Source organism: Oryx dammah, unplaced genomic scaffold, assembly GCF_014754425.2.
Source record: "Oryx dammah isolate SB20612 unplaced genomic scaffold, SCBI_Odam_1.1 HiC_scaffold_20, whole genome shotgun sequence".
Lineage (NCBI taxonomy): Eukaryota > Metazoa > Chordata > Mammalia > Artiodactyla > Bovidae > Oryx > Oryx dammah.
Genome location: NW_024070204.1, coordinates 60,874,304 through 60,893,605, shown reverse-complemented (window position 1 = coordinate 60,893,605; position 19,302 = coordinate 60,874,304). Strand labels below are relative to the sequence as shown.

The window sequence follows — 19,302 nt, the reverse complement described above, 5'->3', positions numbered from 1 at the left end:
TGGAGATTTTCTATAAATAAATCATATAATATGTGGTTTTTCGTACCTGGCTTCTTTCACTTAGCATAGTGTTTTCATGATCATCCATGTTGAAGCCTTAATGAGTACCTCATTCCTTAATATGGTTGAATAATATTCCACTGTATGGCTGTTCCACATTTTGTTTATCCATTACATCAGCAGCATAGTTGGATTGTATCCATTTTGGGTATTAGGTTTTATGAACAGTGCACAAGTTTTTGTGTGGATGTATGTTTTTAACTCTCTTGGATAATAGCAAAGAGGGAGATTGCTAGGTCATATTGCAACTGAGTTTAGCATTTTGAGGATATGCAAAAATGGTTTCCAAAGTGGTTGCATTACTTTCTATTCTCACCATCCATGTATTGGGGATCTAATTCTCCATATCCTTGCCAACACTTGCTACTGTTCACCTAATAGCCATCCTGTAGACACATAGTCGTAGCTTCATTTTGGTTTTACACATTTCTCTAACGACCAATGATGTTGAGCATCTTCCATCTGTGTATCTTCTTTTGGATCCCTAATACTTTGTTGTTTGTTTGTTTTGGCCAATCCATGTGGCTTGTGGGATCTTAGTTCCCTGACCAGGGATCAAACCATGCTCATGCCCTGTGCAGTGGAAGCATGGAGTCCTAACCATTGGAGCACCAGGGAATTCCCACTAATCTGTTTTGAAAAGACTTTTTTTCACTAAGATTCACTAAATCCTCTTGTCAAGTGATTGCTACTACTTATCCATCCTAACACTGACATTGTCTCATAATGATGTTCCTTCAACAAAGGAAATAATGGAATCTAATACCAAACTGTATGCATTGTAAGACTCGTAAAAATATAAATATGCTAGTTAATTTTAGGCCAAGGTTTTCATGTAATGCTTTCATCACAATGCTTTAACATTTATAGTTGGGAAAAAAAAAGTCTTAAACCTACTTATTGTTTGTCTCAGTTTTATCCAAACCTACTTGTAAACTTTTTGTTTAAATAGGCAGTGTGATGTAAACCAAACTTAAGGAGATAAAAGTGTGGCAAATTTTTAATCATTTTGTATTTCTGTGAATGAGAGTTCTTAACATGATTTATTCAGTTTCTCAAAAGGGTCCTGGGACTTCCCTTGTGGTCCAGTAATTAAGACTCTGTGCTTCCACTGTAGGGAGCATAGGTTTGAAAGTGTCTTAATAAGCTTTGACATGTGCATAAACAGTCATTTTTCCCCCTTATGCCCTTCTTGGTATATTTTTATTTTTGTGGGCTTTGAAATAAGGTATTGGCCTTAGTGGGGCTATATTTCTTCTGCATTCTAAGCATGTCCTACCACCAGTGCCTAACAACATTTGAATTTGTGTTTATCTTTAACAAGAGTCAAATCTGCAGAGAACTATTTATTCTTTCCAGTTGAGCGGGGAGAGGGCAAGGTGGAAAAAACACTTGTCTTGGGGGACTTCCCTGCCAGTCCAGTGGTTAAAACTCTGAGCTGCCACCACAGGGGCCATGTGTTTGATCCTTGGTTGTGGAACTAAGATCCCACATGGCACAGCCAAAAAACAAAACCCTGTTCTTAATAACTCTGGTTGCTGCATATGTGAAAAACAAGATCATGGAAATTATACCTGTGCTTTTACTAAAGGTTTATTTTAGTTCCTTAATCCTTTCGATGATATAAATTCCTTTGACAGTCATGTAAGCTATGAACCCACTTCCTTCAAGGAAATACAGATCTAAATACTAACATAAAATGTTATATTTTAAAAAGATTTACAGATCCCTAAAATCCATCCAGAGGTTTATTTTTTAAGGAGTTTATTTTTATGGAAGGGGAGATTAGAAAACTATAATTTGTTAAGTGAGACTAGTGAATAAAAAGCAAGTTGGTCATCCTGGAAGTCCTAGGCCGTTCATTAAGCAAGAAAATAAAAGACGTACAGAGCTAAAAGAAATAAATCAGCTATTCTCAGTTAACATTGTTTATGCAGAAATTCCAAAGAGAATCCACACAGAAGCTACTTGAATAGGTCACATTAGTAAAGTCACAGGATACAAGGCCAATACAGAAAAGACAATGTATTTCCATACAGTAATGACAAATTAAAACAACAATACTATTTTAAATGGTACCAAAAATCTAACAAAATATGTGCAAACTGCATGAAGAAAAATGAGAAATCAAAAGATCCAAATAGGTGGATATACCACGTCTGTGGACTTCCCATGTGGTGTTAGTGGTAAAGAACCCACCTGCCAACGCAGGAGATGCGCCCAGATGTCCTGGAGGAGGTATGGAAACCCACTCTAGTATTCTTGCCTGGAGGATCCCATGAAGAGAGGAGCCTGGGAGGGCTATGGTCCACAGGGTTGTAAAGAGTTAGACACCACTAAACCAACTTAGCATGCACACACCGCGTTCATGAATTTCAAGACTCAATATTATTGTCAGCTTTCTCCAAATTGATGTATAAATTCCAACATACTCTTTTAAAATAAAAATGGATAAGTTGAATGTAACATTTATATTCTAGAAACTAGAATAACCAGACGATGAAGAAGAACCAAGTTAGAAGACTTAAAGTAACTGATTTCAAGATTTGCCGTAAAGAGTAAAGTCAGTCAGTGTGGTATTAGTGGAAGGATGAACACAAACAATGTGATCTCAGGTGGCCTGGGACTGCAGCAGCTTGACGCAGGATTTCGATTCCCTGGCCAGAGACGGAAAGTCAGGCTCTGGGATTGAGAGTACTGAATCCTAGTCACTAGGCCACCAGGAGCCTGTGACTAGTGACAAGGCCCTGGCCCCTCACCTGTGTAGAAATGAATTCCTACAGAGAGACGTAAAGTAGTGAAACAATTAAGTGTTTATAGGAGAAAGGTATGTGTGAATAGACACATGGGAGGGCTCAGAGAGAGTCTTGCCCTCCTGGTAGGGCCCTCCCACGTGTGCGCGTGCATCTCTTAACCAAGATGGATTCTGGGAGACAGGCCCATGGATAGGTCCACATCACCTGCTACAGGCAGGCATGCGTGTGTGCTCAGTCGTGTCTGATTCTTCGCGACTCTATGGAGCGTAGCCCGCCGGGCTCTTCTGTTCATGGGATTTCCCAGGCAAGAATACTGGAGTGGGTTGTCATTTCCTCCTCCAGGGGATTTTCCTGACCCAGAGATTGAACCCCCGTCTCTTGCGTTGACAGGCAGATTCTTTACCACTGAGCCACCTGGGAAGCCCTGTCGGGTATTCAGTTCAGTTCAGTCGCTCAGTCGTGCCCGACTCTTTGCGACCCCATGAATCGCAGCACGCCAGGCTTCCCTGTCCATCACCAATTCCCGGAATTCACTCAAACTCACGTCCATCGAGTCGGTGATGCCATCCAGCCATCTCATCCTCTGTCGTCCCCTTCTCCTCCTACCCCCAATCCCTCCCAGCATCAGAGTCTTTTCCAATGAGTCAACTCTTCGCGTGAGGTATTAGGAAATATCAAAATCATTGCACCAGGTGAGGAAGCTAATGACTGGCACGTTTTGGGTGGGGTTGAAGGGAGGTAGGGTCTTTCTCAGGAAATTCACAGGAATGGATCTCCTCAATAGCAGTTCTCCAGGCCTTGCCCTCTGGTTCCCTCCCACTGCCTAGCCTTCGCCCTGGCAGTTCCTTTGGCCTGCAACGCCTCCTCATTCCTCGGCTCTGAAATAAATCCTTCTTTTCAAAAGCCCCGCTACAGCTCAGCTCCATCCTTCTCTTAAGCGACTCCTAGAGGCTTAAGCACTTTTGCCTGGAAAATCCCACGGACGGAGGAGCCGGGTGGGCTGCAGTCCATGGGGTCTCAAAGAGTCAGACACGACTGAGCGACTTCACTTTCACTTTTCACTTTCATGCATTGGAGAAGGAAATGGCAACCCACTTCAGTGTTCTTGCCTGGAGAATCCCAAGGACGGGGACGCCTGGTGGGCTGCCGTCTCTGGGGTCGCACAGAGTCGGACACGACTGAAGCGACTTAGCAGCAGCAGCAGCAGAGGCTTAAGCTTTGAACCAGTTCATTTTACCTTCAGTGACGCACACACGGCCCTGTCGTTTCTCGAGGTCTCGAGCTATTATTTGTAACTCGGTTGCGCTGTATCTGGGGACATTATGGGTGTCCAAGTCGCACAGAGCTCCTAGTCCCCGCATCCTAACCGGGAGAGCTCAGACGGTGGCGCCGAGGTAGCAGGCGGGGCCAGGGACCCGGGCGCCGCGCCGCCTTCCCGGTTGCGGCCGCGCCGCGCGGTCACGTGGCGGGAGGGGCGGTGGCGCGCGCGGCAAGGAGGCTCGCGCCCGGTGACCGCGCTTAGGGCCCGTCGGGGCGAGACGGGGGCGGCGCGAGTCGGCCAGGGTGCCGCTCGCCGTGCCCCACTCTCAGTTCTTCACCCGCCAAGGATCCTGGGGAGGGTGTGGAGCCAGACCCCAAGAAGCAGCTGCGCAAATTCGAGAAACTCCGCAGGTTGTGGACAAGCTGGTAAACGGGCTCCTCCTTTCCCTCATGCTAGTTAATGGCCTTATCTGACGTTATAGAAATGAGAAATAGGTTTGAAAGACTCTATTTCTGCCCTTCTCCCCTCCTCCTTTATTACTTTTTCTATATTTTTTCTTCTAATTATGAACGTTAAATCTGTAGCTCACTAAATGAATTGTGGTATCCTGGATTGGATCCTCGAACAACAAAGAACTTAAGTAGGGAAACTGGAAAGGACCTTGATGCAGGAAAGACTAAGGGCAGGAGGAGAAGGGAGCGACAGGGGATGAGATGGTTGGACGGCATCATCGACTCAATGGACTTGAGTTTGAGCAAACTCCGGGAGACAGTGAAAGACAGGGGGGCCTGGCGTGCTGCAGTCCATGGGGGTGCAGAGTTGGACAGGCCTGAGGGACTGAAAATAACAAAGGGAAAGGGGAAATTCTGATAAAGTGTGTGGTTTAGTTAGGGCTTCCCCGGTAGCTCAGTCGGTAACGAATCTGCCTACAATGCAGGAGACCTGGGTTTAACCCCTGGGTCCGGAAGCTCCCCTGGAGAAGGGAATGGCAACCCACTCCAATATTCTTGCTTGGAGAATTCCATGGACAGAGAAGCTGGGAGGGCTATAGTCTATGGGGTCCCAAAGAGTCGGACATGACCGAGCAACTAACACACAACAGATACATGGTTTGGTTACGTGTGTGTATCATTGTTAATTTCTTATTTTTGATAAAGGTACCCTAATACTTCATTAAAAGAATTTGGGTAAAGGGTATACAGGAGTTCATGGTACTATCTTTGCAACTTACTGTATATCTAAAATTATTTTAACATAAAAATTAAAACAAAATTTCTACAGTGATATGCAGTAGACCATTGTTTACAGAAAGGGCTGAAATTACTTCCTTTTTTGCCAGGAATTAGGTGTCTGTTTGATCGACTTGTTTGCTAAGGAAAGAGTTGTCCGGCTAGTGGGTGTGAGTGTTTCTAGTTCAAGTTTTCCAAGCAAGAATCTGTTTTCTTTTTCCGTTCCATCTATGAAGTGTCTCTGGAACACCTGTTATGCACAAGTAAATGAGACACGCGCATTAGGGGCATGTACAATAAAAACACAAGTCGGGAAGGAAGGAAGGACTGTTAGAAAGGTACAACACTGAGCTAAGAGGGCTCAGAGGTGGGAGAAAACGCTTCTGGCCCGGGGGACTCAGGAGGGCTCCTGAAGGGAGTGGCTGTCGTGAGCTGAGGGGGTTCTGAGAGGAGAAGGGATCCCTGGGGTGGAGAACGGCTGCAGCAGAGACTTTAAGGAGATGAGGCTGCGGGGGCCTGGGAGCAGGTGAAATGCCTCTCACACGGAAGCGCAGAGCGTGCCCAGGGCGTTCACGTGGCACAGGAAGTGAAAGCTGCCGTCACCTGATAGAAAAGGGCGGCCCCTGCTTTCGTTGCATATGCCACGGGAGCTGTGGCATGTTTTAGGGCAGGAGGGGGGCATTATTGGATGTGTGCTTGGAGATGATTGACTTGGCAGCAGTTAGGGGAGTACTGGTTTAGCCCAGGAGAGAAATTCATCCAGGGCTATGATGCTGACGTGCAAAGAGGGACATATGCGTATGTGCGTGCCAAGTTGCTTCAGTCGTGTCGGACTCTTTATGACTCTATGGACTGTAGCACTCCAGGCTACTCTATCTGTGGAATTCTCCAGGCAAGAATACTGGAGTTTGTTGCCATTTCCTCCTCCGAGGGATCTTCCCATCCCAGGGACTGAAGCTGCTTCTCCTGTGGTTCCTGCGTTGCAGGCGGATTCTTTACCACTGAGCCACCCGGGCAGCCCAAAGAAGGACATGGCTTGGGGAAATTTTGTGGAAAACTTGGCAACCGAAGGCCAGAAAATAAGAAAAAGGGAAAAAGCCTAAATCCTGGAGTTTTTGTCCCTGAATGTTTTGGAGCATGGTTGATGGAGTTGCAGAAATGGGAGACTCAGGAGGAGACCTGGGGTGGAGGTGGGGAGCGCAATGAAAGTATTTTTGAACAACCTGTGTTTGAATTGCTAGCAGGATAACCAGCTGGAGATATATATTTAAAATATTTAGGAGAGGAAGCCAAATATATACAAAAGGGACAGAAAGAGGAAAAGGAGTCTGAGTGGGCAGGTAGGAGGCAGTCAGGGACCCCTGTGGGGTTGAGGAGCCAAGGGGGACTTGGACATGGCGAGTCAGTAGCATCATAGCTTGCGCAGAGGTAGAGGAGACAGAGGGATGAGGCTGTCTTAAATTTAGGGATTAGGAGGCTAGGTCTTAGATTTAGGAATTAGGAAGACCCATGTCCCATTCAAGGTTGTTTTAACAGAAGAGTAGGAGCTTGTCTGCTCACAGTCCGTCATCTGTTCATCCAGGGGCCATTCGCAAGTGGGCCGGGAGCCAGAGACGTGGTTTCTAGTTCTGGCTCTGCCACTGCCGTGGAATTTTCTGTATAATTTTTCTTGGACTGGCATAGAAAGATACCCTTAATAAAACCAAAAGGATCCTTTTATTCCTAGCAACACTCAATAGTCCAGAGAGCCAGGGTTCCCTGGGGCACACCTTGGAAGAATGCTGCAATAGAATCAGAATTTTAGAGGTCTAAAGAACAAAAGAGTCTTATCCAGTCCCCTGACTTGACAAATGAAGACACTAAAACTCAAATTCATATCAACCAACATTGATTTCAAGTATATTAATAGTGCCCAAAATCTGCCTGTAAAGTAGCTATGCTTAAACCCATTTTGGAAATTCTGACATAGGCTCTGAGAGGTTAAATGACTTGTCCAGAATCACAGAGCAGCAAGTGGTGGTGTGAGATTTGAACCCAGGCCTCCTGGATCAGGGCTTTCTCTGTCACACCTCCTGCTGCCTCCCTGGTCAATAACCTTGAATGCATTTAAAAGTGGTTGAATGGAATGTAACTTCAGTCTTTTCTCCTTTCTTATAAGAAATGTGTTCTAAAGGTCAAGTTTGACTGCATTACAGATTACTATTATCAATGGTTGCCTGGGGTGGGAAGGATAACTTCAAAGAGCAGGAGGGAACTTTTCTGGAGTGATGAAAAAGTCACTCTAGACTTAGTATATAAAAGTGTCCCAAAGTTACATTTTAAAAAACACTAGAGCATTAGACCATGTAAATCTCATATTCAACTCTGAACAGTGGCAAGGTATACCTGTGATACCTGAATATATGTGGCACTTTGAAAAATATTCTTAGTTGATCTTGTGATTGCTTACTCTTTCCTCTTACTGCTTTTTTCCTTTGTCTTGACCAATTCATTTTCTGCTGGCTGCCAGACCCTGACCACACCCTTCTTAACACAGGCAGGAGGTTGAATTTATAAGCAGAAATCTGCTCTAGTGCAGCAATGGCACCCCGCTCCAGGATTCTTGCCTGGCAGATCCCATGGACTGAAGAGCTTGGTGGGCTGCAGTCCATGGGGTCGCTAAGAGTCAGACACGACTGAGTGACTTCACTTTCAGTTTTCACTTTCATGCATTGGAGAAGGAAATGGCAACCCACTCCAGTGTTCTTGCCTGGAGAATCCCAGGGACGGGGGAGCCTGATGGGCATCTGTCTATGGGGTCACACAGAGTCGGACACGACTGGAAGTGACTTAGCTTAGCAGCCTCTTAGCGATTAGTCTCTGATTCAATAAGTAATTTCCTATCAACCTTGACAAATAAAAATAGACAGACTTATTTAGGAAATAAACATATAAAGGAACCAAGAGGATTTCATAAAAAATTTTGGGGGAAAATGGGTCCAATATACTGTGTTGAGTGTTGGCCAAACTAACTATCCTAGACTTTCACTCTCAGTTTTATTTGATGTCATAAGTAATAGAAACTTGGTTAACTCTGATATTAATCTCATTAAAATTCTCTGAAGGATAGAAAGCAATGGCTAAGAATCTAGCAGAATCTCTGACATGAGGAGTCTAGATTCAGAATCTGGCTGTACTCTAGCTATGTTATTTAACAGGGTAATGGTTCTGCTGCTGCTGCTGCTGCTAAGTCACTTCAGTCGTGTCTGACTCTGTGCTACCCCATAGACGGCAGCCCACTAGACTCCTCCATCCCTGGGATTCTCCAGGCAAGAACACTGGAGTGGGTTGCCATTTCCTTCTCTAATGCATGAAAGTGAAAAGTGAAAGTGAAGTCACTCAGTCGTGTCCCACTCCTAGCGACCCCATGGACTGCAGCCTACCAGGCTCCTCCGCCCATGGGATTTGCCAGGCAAGAGTACTGGAGTGGGGTGCCATTGCCTTCTCTAGGTAGACTTAAACAATAGTAGTATTGTCTTTTAAAGTGTTTGTGGAGATTAAATAGAATAAGTAGAGCACTTAGAATAGTGTCTAGTAAGCAACAAGTGCTGGCAATTATTAGATCATGGTTTAAAAGTTGTTACCAACGTAACACATCCAGTTTAATGATTTTCTTACCAAGGACTACAAAACCACTTAACGCACTTCTCATCTTTTCCCCTAGTCCAGTTTAAAGATCCCTTACTTAAAAAAAATTTTTAACAGCTTATTATTGAGGTATAATTTACGTATAATAAAAGGTGCCATTGTAAATGTATGGTTTAGTGCATTTGACAAACCGTCATCCAGCCAAGACACGAGACTTTTTCATCACTCCAGAAAAGTTCCCTCATCCTTCCCACCCCAGGAAACCATTGATCTGTTGTCTGTTGGTTCAGATTTCATACAGTATATGGTTCTTCTGTTAGCATAATGTAAGATTCATATTATCACATGCGTCTGAAGTTTGTTATTTATTACTGAGTATATTCTTTGTGTGGACTACCACAATATGTTCATTTTCCTGTTGATGAACATTTGGGTTGCTTTCAGGTTTTTTTTTGGCTAATTTGAATATTAGCCAAACTGAACGTTCATGTACACATCTTTGTATGAACAGTGTTTTCATTCTCTTGGGTGAATGCAGCTGATGGGTCACTTGTTTGAAAGAAGCCTTCAGACTCTTTCACAGCGGTTGCACTGTCTTACACTCCCACCTGCTGTGTATGTGGGGTCCGTATCCTCGGCAGCGCCTGGAATTGTCAGTGGTAGTGGTGGAATCAGTGGTAGGTGGTGGAATCTCGCTGTGGTTTAAATCTACAGTTCTTTCATGATGAATGATGCTGAGTCTCTTTCCATCCATGTACCTTCTTTTATGATGTATCTTTTCCAGTTTTCTAAGGGCCTTTTTTTGTTTTGTTTTAAAATTTTTTTAAGGGCCTTTGTTATTAAGCACTGAAAATATATGGTATCTTGGCCCTAAGGGCACCAGGATCCCCTTCAAACATGATAGATTTATTTGGCAACTGTGTGGGCTTTTAATAGCAGCAAACTAAGAGAGCAACTTCAGCAAAAACACAAGACTGAGATTTAACCATTTTGAATGTCCTGGTAAGCAGCTACTTAAACAGCAGGATCTTTAGAAAGGATGTCAGGTCTGTTTGTTTTCCTTTTTTAAAAAACATGAGTCTTGAGAAAAGGATGAAATGTTTCTAAACAACTTCAGCGCAGCAGCTGTTTTGAAATGCCTGGTGGTGAAAGGCCCTCTTAACTGCCCTGGTACTGGAGGGACAAGGCTGGGCATTTCTGGTGCTCTTCAGCCAACAGGTAGGCCATTGTCACCAGGCAGGCGGCCACGGTGGGCTCCCTGTGGGAGGGCTCAGTGATGGGCATTTCTCTGTATGGCATTTTCACCTGCAGTTAGTCCCAGGTTATCCAGTGGGGAGCCTTACCAAGGTGACTGTTCAGTTTTTTTTACCCCAGGCAAGTATTTCAGTTTTTTAATTTATCTGTTTATTTATCTATTTATCTGTCTTTTATTTATATATCTGTAGCTCCAATGGTAAAGAATCTGCCTACAATGCAGGAGACCTGGGGTCCACCCCCAGATCAGGAAGATCCCCTGGAGAAGGGAATGGCAACCTGCTCCAGTATTCTTCCCTGGAGAATCCCATGGACAGAGGAGCCTGGCAGGCTACAGTCCGTGGGGTCAGAAAGAGTCTGACCCGACTGAGTGACTAACACTACTCTATGTATACCTGTTTATGTATTTTGATTGTGCCGTTCGGCACGCAGGATCTTAGTTCACTGACCAGGATCGAACCCATGCCCCTGCAGTGGAAGCATGGAGTCTTAACCACTGCATCTCCAGGGAAGTCCCTCAGTTTGTTTGTCTATTCCTTCCTTCCTTTATCCATTTATTTAAAAGTATGTGTTAAGCACAGATCATGTCTCTGATAACTGTTTAGGCACTGGGCTTGCAGTGTGATTCAGACAAAAGTCTCTACCCTGTGGAGCTTGCATTCCACTTGGTGCCCTCAGGAGCAGGTTTGGGCTCTGGCAGAGGAAATGTTCAGGACACCCTGCTTTTTAAGAAGCATCATAGGCAAGCCAGAGTCACCTTCTGCTTCCCTTTTGTTGTTGTTCAGTTGCTAAGTCGTGTCCGAGTCTTTGTGACCCCGTGGACTGCAGCACACAGGCTTCCCTATCCTTCACTATCTCCTGGAGTTTGCTCAAACCCATGTCCATTGAGTCAGTGATGCCATCCAAACATCTCATCCTCTGTCACCCCCTTCTTCTCCTGCCTTCAGTCTTTCCCAGCATTAGCGTCTTTTCCAATGAGTTGGCTCCTTGCATCAAGTGGCCAAAGTACTGGAGCTTCAGCTTCAGCATCAGTCCTTCCAATATTCAGGGTTGATTTCCTTTCAGATTGACTGGTTTGATGTCCTTGCTGTCCTCGGGATTCTCAAGAGTCTTCTCTAACACCACAGTTCAGAAACATCAATTTTTGGAGCTCAGCCTTCTTTGTGGTCCAGCTCTTACATCCAGACATTACTACTGGAAAAACCATAGTCTTCCTGAGGCTCCCTTTTGTACCATCTTCCCCCTTTTGGTGGTGTGCTTTGAAAAATGAGTAATATATGGAGGGGCATGCTAGAAGGTCATAAATGCCAAAGAGAAAGATCAAGCAGAGAAGGAGGAGAGAGAGGAGGAGTTGGCAAATTTAGGTGGGGTACCAGGAAAGGCAGCACTGAGAAGGAGACACTGTAGGGAAGATCCAAATAGGCGAGGAACCAGCTGCGCATCCCCTGGGGAGAGAGTGTTCAGGGCATGGGGAACTTGAAGCTCTGGGGCACGAATGCCTGGCTGGGTCAACACCACCAGGGAGGTCAGGGCGGCTGGCCCAGGGTGAGGGTGCCAGGCAGAGAGGAACTGGGGCCCCTCACCATTGGAAGGCTTTGACATTTACTCTGTGCTGAGAAACAGTGGAGGGTTTTGATCACAGATGTGGCCTGGTTTGAGAAAAAAGAGAGGGAGGGATGATGTAGGGGCAGGAGAGGGAACCTTCTTCCCTCCCACCTGTCACAGACCCAGCAAAACCTCTCCTAATTGTGTCTGCACAGAAATAGACAATGAACCAAGGAGAGCCGAAGGAGAGAGTGTAAGAGTCCTAAGTATCTCAGGCAGATGAAGGACCATAAAGGACAGGGGTACGATGGTCTTAGTCATTGGAAACTGATTTTTCAGAGACTTTTTGGAATATATATATATATTGGCTCCACCTTGCGGCTTGTTGGATCTTATTCCCTGACCAGGGACTTAACTACTGGACTACCAGGGAACTCCCAAGACTGCTGAATTTTGTACAGCTCTTAGGCTTGTGAAAGCTGAATGCTTTCCTTTGGAAGCTCATTTGTCAAGACTGTTGTTTCCTTGGCAAAGCCTGATCTCTTCATCCTGATCAGTTATTATTGGATTCAGTAAAAGTCTGTCCCGTGTCCTCAGAAATACAGAGTCAGATTTTTCTTTTTCTTATTTAGAAAGTCCTGAAGTGTTAAATAGCTTCAGTTGGGTTGCCAGGGGCATCTGTGTGCTTGTGCGTCGCTGGCTCTGCCAGCATGATGCAGAAAGGACCTTTTCTTCCCTGGCAAACCCAACTCTGATTATACTGATTGGATTTTAACTGCTGTTTTTTCTTAACTACAGGTAACTAGGTAAGGAAGGCTTCAGGCGACCTTCCCGACCCAGGGACAGAACCCGCAGGGACAGTTTCCTGCACTGGCAGGCGGATTAGTCTTTACTGCTGAGCCAGCAGGGCAGCCCGTTGTAAAGAAGTCACGTGGCTGATGAGCGGCGGGGCGAGGCTGCCGAGTGGGGCGGAGGGGCAGGCCTGGGAAACAGAGGACGACGACACGGCAGAAGGCGACCTAGGGTATGGCCTCGGAAGAAGGCCTGGCGGCATTTGTGAAGTGCAAGTTTCACATTTTTTTAAATCTAGAAAAAGATCAGATGGAAAGAATCCTAGTCCTCCCCTTTTTTCAAGAAACGGGGACGAAAGAAACGGAGCCGTTTTTCAGTATTCCCGACAGAAGAGCTTTCAAGATACACAACTGGAAGGGCCCCGAATTCCCTGTCACAAGCGACACAGTAGCACCGGTAAGAATGCCTACTGTCCTCCTTTTCTCCCTTACGAGTGCGATCAAGGCTGTCACCCTTCCAGTGCGTGAAGATGGGTCACCCTCATGGGTTTTAGAAATTTATCTTTATTCACCTCTAGAGATTGTTTGGTGATGGTATAAAAGTAATTGATCTTTCTGTTTCCAAGTGTTACACAAATTGCGAAGTAGTTATTCTGTGTCATTACATACAAGCTCCAGGAGTTGGTGACAGACAGGGAAGCCTGGCTTGCTGCAGTCCATGGGGCCACAAAGAGACACGACTGAGCAACTGAACTGGCTAGCTGACATATATGTTAGTAATATCAATAAGTGATTACTTACTTTTCTTGCAAAGTAGTGGTATATTTCATTTTTAAATTTTTTGGGTCTTATTTGATAAACGTTTGCTGGGTACCTGTTAGGTGCCCACGACAGTACCAGGTTCTGGGAATAACATCAATGAACAAGATAGTCAAAGGCTCTAAGGTAATGGAGGTCACATTCATGGTAGAGGACACAGATAATAAACCTGCAGATTAACTGTATAACATTCAGTTCAGTTCAGTCGCTCAGTCGTGTCCGACTCTTTGCGACCCCATGAATCGCAGCACGCCAGGCCTCCCTGTCCATCACCAACTCCCGGAGTTCACTCAGACTCACGTCCATCGAGTCCGTGATGCCATCCAGCCATCTCATCCTGGGTTGTCCCCTTCTCCTCCTGCCCCCAATCCCTCCCAGCATCAGTCTTTTCCAATGAGTCAACTCTTCGCATGAGGTGGCCAAAGTACTGGAGTTTCAGCTTTAGCATCATTCCTTCCAAAGAAATCCCAGGGCTGATCTCCTTTAGAATGGACTGGTTGGATCTCCTTGCAGTCCAAGGGACTCTCAAGAGTCTTCTCCAACACCACAGTTCAAACGCATCAATTCTTCGGCGCTCAGCCTTCTTCACAGTCCAACTCTCACATCCATACATGATTACTGGAAAAACCATAGCCTTAGGCAGTAGTAAATGAAAGGACAGTAAGTGATTGGAGGGCAGAGGCAGTGCTGTTTCAGGCAGAGATCCAGGAGGGCCTCCCTGAGGAGGTGACATTTGAGTACTGCAAGCCCGGAGCTCATCTGGGGAAAGAGTGTTATAAGGCAGGACATAGGCTTCAGATTATTTTAGGGATATCATAAAATTCTCAAAATTAATCTTAATTTGTCATAACTAAACATAAATTCTGCTTGTACACTAAGGAGAGAATAACACTCAGAATCATCTTGTGATAGAATGTTAACATCCCTGAAGTGACTGGGAACTGGTGGACAAGCCCCTGCCTGCACTGTGGCACAGCTCTGGTGTGGCTGAATCTTTTGTAATCCACTCTTGTAAAACTTCCCCTCCAAAGTGGAACAGCATGAAAATAACTTAAGAAACATGGTTTCAGATGTACAAATCACATGTTGCAGCTAGGGATTGATCTCTATCCTTCAGAATCCTTCTTGAAATTAAGATGAGATTATTTACATATTTTTCTTCAAAGTCTTTATCATACATAGAGGATGGATACTGTTTTGCAAGAAAGATGTTGAAAACTGAGCATTAGAAACTTTAGGAAACTACTGGGATATAAATAAGAAATAATACTAATGGTGAAAGTGAAAGTGAAGTCCCTCAGTCGTGTCCAACTCTTTGCGACCCCATGGACTGTAGCCTCCCAAGTTTCTCTGTCCATGGGACTTTCCCGGCAAGGGTCCTGGAGTGGATTGCCATTTCCTTCTTCAGGGGATCTTCCCAACCCAGGAAAATAGTAATGGTATGAGCTCCTATTTTGTGAGTTTATGGACTTCTGTCTTTTCATCAGAGTTGACTTGATTCTAGGTAAGAATATGGTATTCATTTCCTCTTGCTAATAGGAAGTTTCCAAATTATCAGAAATGTAATGGTTTAAAACAACACAGATTTTATTCTGTTACAGTTCTGTAGGTCAGAAGCCCAAAGTAGGTTTCACTGGGCTAACACCATAGTGTTAGCGTGACTGCCTTCTTTCTGGAAGCTCCAGGGGAGAATCCTGTCCCTTGCCTTTTCCACCTTGTAGAGGCTGAGTCCCTGGTCCATGGTCCCCTTCCTCTATCTTTGAAGCCTGCAGTTGCTGGTCAAGTCTTTCTCCCGCTGCGTCATCACTCTAATTCTGACTCCCCTGCCTCCTCTTTTCATTTGTAAGGAGCCTTGTGATTATATCTGGCCCAGCTGGGTAATCCAGAATAATCTCCTGTCTCCAAGTTCTTAATCACCTCTGCAAAAGTCCCTTTTGCTAGGTATTCACAGGTTCTGGGATCAAGATTTATTCTGCCTACCACAAGTACTAACAGAATAGAACTTGTCACTGCCAGCGCAGAGTCACTTTGGTCCCTCCTTGGAATCCTGAATTATCAGAGTAAAAACATGACTTAGGTTTTGCCTTGAATACTGTCATGTTCATGAAAGTTCAGAATAGCAAAAAAAATTTTTGAGAAATTTTAATGTATTTCCAAATATTCTAATTGTTTTGCTTCTTTTTACTTCCCGTCCTCTTGCTCTAATTTACCAGTTCAGTGTTTTTCTGTTGCCAGTGAGAGTGCGATGAAAATGAGGTTCCTGGGAAACTCAGTTTAATGTCTCAATTGATCACATTAAGGAGAGAATAATTGAAGTTACTAGAGAATTCTCATCATTCCCCTTGGAAAGAAACTAAATTCAGGTTATTTCTTAAATATTTATATCATGATATTGAATAGGCTTAAGCCAAACACCAAAATTCATTTATTTCACTCATGAACATTCATGTTTTTTTTTGATACTGTATTTGGTTATAGTAGTTAACTAATTAACAAGAGTTTTATTTAAGAGTCCTTTTTTTAAAAAAGAATCTTTTGATTCAAAAGTATGTGTCTTTTCATTTGTGGAATGTTTTAAGCTACCTGTTTTTATTATCATTGTTTTATTACAATTACTTTCTCTTTTCAATTTAGGGAAAGTCTGTATTTGATATCTTGTAAACAAATGTCCTATATCTAACTAATTTAAGAAAATATTTAATAAATATTTAGTTTTTTCTCCCTCTAATAGATTCTAATTCAGAGTTGTCAAATGTGGAATTATGGCAACGTCTTCATGAAACTTTGGAGGTAGGTACTCAGGCTGATATACAAATTCTCATGTGAATGAAGACCACTGACATTTTGTTTAAGTGATACTAACATGGCATGGAAGGCAATTGTTGGCTTTCCAGACATTCTCGAGCCATGGTGGCAAGCTCCTAACTTCCAACTGGCCTCCTTATCTCTCAAAAGGGCTGTTTATGTAAACATGCCCTCCTGCCCTCCTTTCCACCTTACTTCTCTGATCTCCCAAAGAAAATAGTAGTCACTCCCTTTCATCTGTCTTCCCAGAATGTGTGGCTTGAAATAGCCTGACTTAATTTAACCTCTTTCAAGTCAGAGGCCCAGAAAGCACCCAGGTGGTCTGGGGAGGTCCTCCATCTTGCTTGGGAGCAGGAGTTCCAACGCGGGTGGCTGTCCTCTCAGGCACAGGAAAGCTGTCTTCATGTGATCTGAGAACTCTTCTGGTGAAAGCTGCTCTGCTGGTTTCCTAGAGCTGCTCTGACATACTGGTGGCTTAAAAGAGCAGATTGATGCTCTTTCAGTTATGGAGGCTCAGTTCAGTTCAGTTACTCAGTTGCGTCTGACTCTTTGCGACCCCATGGACTGCAGCACGCCAGGCCTCCCTGTCCATCACCAGCTCCTGGAGTTCACTCAAACCCATGTCCATTGAGTCAGTGATGCCATACAGCCATCTCATCTTCTGTCGTCCCCTTCTCCTCCTGCCCTCAATCTTTTCCAGCATCAGGGTCTTTTCGCATGAGTCAGCTCTTCACATCAGGTGGCCAAAGTATTGGAGTTTCAGTTTCAACATCAGTCCTTCCAATGAACAACCAGGGCTGATTTCCTTTAGGATGGACTGGTTGGATCTCCTTGCAGTCCAAGGGACTCTCAAGAGTCTTCTCCAACACCACAGTTCAAAAGCATCAATTCTTCAGTGCTCAGCTTTCTTTATAGTCCAACTCTCACATTCATATATGACTACTGGAAAAACCATAGCCTTGACTAGACAGACGTTTGTTGACAAAGTAATATCTCTACTTTTTAATATGCTGTCTAGGTTGGTCATAACTTTCCTTCCAAGGGGTAAGCGTCTTAATTTCAGAGGCCTGAAATCAAGGTGTGGTTGCACCATGTACCCTCTGAAGGGTCTAGAGGGACCTTTACACTTCCTAGCTTCTGGTGATTGCCACCAATAGTCTTCGGCTTGTAGCTGCATCACACCAGTCATTGGATTAAGGCCTACCCTAATCCAGTATGACTTTAATTACATCTGCAAAGACCTTATTTCCAAATAAGTTCGAATTTATGGTACCAGGGGTTAAAGCTTGAACATATCTTTTGGGATAGAGGGCACAGTCTAAGCTATAATATTAATAGCTCATGGAGCTATATGGATGAGCCTGTGCTTAATTTACATGGTCTAAAGATTTTTCTCCAAATTATTAACTGTGGAGCCTAGGGAATTCCCTGGTGGTTCAGTGGTTAGGACTCTGCACTCGCACTGCCAGCAGCTCAGGTTCAATCCCTGGTTGGGGAACTAACTACAATCCCACAAGCCTCACATGTGGCCAAAAAGCAGAAGCAAATACACACACACACACAAGCCTCATGTGTGGCCAAAAAGCAGAAGCAAACACACCCACACACCCACAAACTGTGTGGCCTAGGTAGGTAAAAGCAAAAGATTTGGGCTTTTAGACATAACTGATACCTGATAGTAATGATCTCAGTTTTAGCCTCTCTGGTCCACTTATATAGCCTGGAGGAATTTCCAACCTCATTTTGTAAGGTCAGAGTGCTTTGAGTCAAAGTGAATGTTGAGCTTAAATGTATGCCAAGTTGATTATTAGGGGTTGCATATATTACAGATAGGAAGACTGATTATATTTTTCTCCTCAGGAGGTAGAAATTTTGAAAACTGAACTTGAGGCATCTCAAAGACAACTTGAAGGTAAAGAGGAAGCATTGAAAATTCTTCAAAGCATGGTAAGAAGTTATTTTCAAACTTTCATCAGGTACACATTCCAGTGATAAGTAGTATGATTTTAGCTTTTGTTTTTCATTTATCTTTATTTTTATATCTTTGGCTGTGTTGCACAGCTTGCAGGATCTTAGCTCCCCAAGCAGGGACTGAACCCTGGGCCATGGCAGTGGAAGTGCTGAATCCTAACCAGTAGATCACCAAGGAACTCCCTGGTTTTAGCTTTTAAAATAAAAGCATCAATGCTTAATACAGTTTTTTTTTTTTTTTAGCTACAGATTTTAAAAACAGCTTTATTAAGATAAAACTTATGTGTCATAAATTTCACTTGTTTTAAGCATACAATTTATTTTTACTAAATTTAGACTTGTGTAACCATCATCACAACCTGATTTATACTATTTCCATCACCTGCCAAAAGGAACCTCTTAGCCATTAGCAGTTACTCCAATTCCTGTCCCCGAACAAGCACTATTTGCTGTCTATTCTACAGCTTAGCCTTTCCTGTTTCATAAACAGAATCATACAACATGTGTCTAGGTTCTTGTGCCTCTGGATTGTTTTAGTTAGTATATTTTTAAGGTTCATGCATGTTGTAGTATGTGTCAGTGCTTGCTTCCTTGTTTATTACCAAATAATATTCCATTGTATAGATATACCACATTTTGCTTATCCATTCACCTGTTGATAGGCATTTATGTGGTTTATATTAGTACATTTTGGCTGTTATAAATCATACTGCTGTGAATGTTCATGGATTCGTTTTTGTGTGGGAAATCCATTCATTCGTTCATTCTCACATTCATTGGGAAAGAAACAAACCAAGATCTTCTGATTTTGAACTATCAAACTCTATACAAAAGGTGGTCTCTGGGAATTCTCATCTCAAGGCAGTTTTCTGCTGTCTTAAAATAAAAATGTGAAGAATAAAGATGTGAACTTCACCTTGTATATAAGAGTGATCAGATATTTAATTTATACTGATATGTCTTTATTTTTCTTAGGCAATATTTGGCAAAGCCACAAGTCATACCCAGGCAGTGCTTCAAAAAACTATGGAACAAAAGAGATCCTTGGAGAAGGTATTTGACCACTTGTAGCATGGATTTGTTCAATTCAATAATCTTTCCAATAGAATTTCCTTAAAAATCACCATACCAATGGTGATATCATTTGTGCATACCTTCTTCCAGATGTGCTTCAGCTTCATACA

The 19,302-nt window shown here is 43.7% G+C and overlaps 1 protein-coding gene across 2 annotated transcripts in view; it reads left to right on the top strand.

The window, feature by feature from the left end:
• Positions 1-4,310: 4,310 nt before the first annotated feature.
• Positions 4,311-19,302, top strand: part of CCDC125 (coiled-coil domain containing 125) — a 30,334-nt gene continuing 15,342 nt past the window's right edge. For both annotated transcript variants that reach the window (XM_040262669.1, XM_040262668.1), the window contains exons 1-5: positions 4,311-4,502; positions 12,531-12,980; positions 16,074-16,132; positions 18,008-18,094; positions 19,094-19,171. In XM_040262669.1, the coding sequence (XP_040118603.1) occupies positions 12,671-12,980; positions 16,074-16,132; positions 18,008-18,094; positions 19,094-19,171 (534 nt within the window). In that variant the 5' untranslated portion in view covers positions 4,311-4,502; positions 12,531-12,670. The remainder of the gene's footprint in view (positions 4,503-12,530; positions 12,981-16,073; positions 16,133-18,007; positions 18,095-19,093; positions 19,172-19,302) is intronic.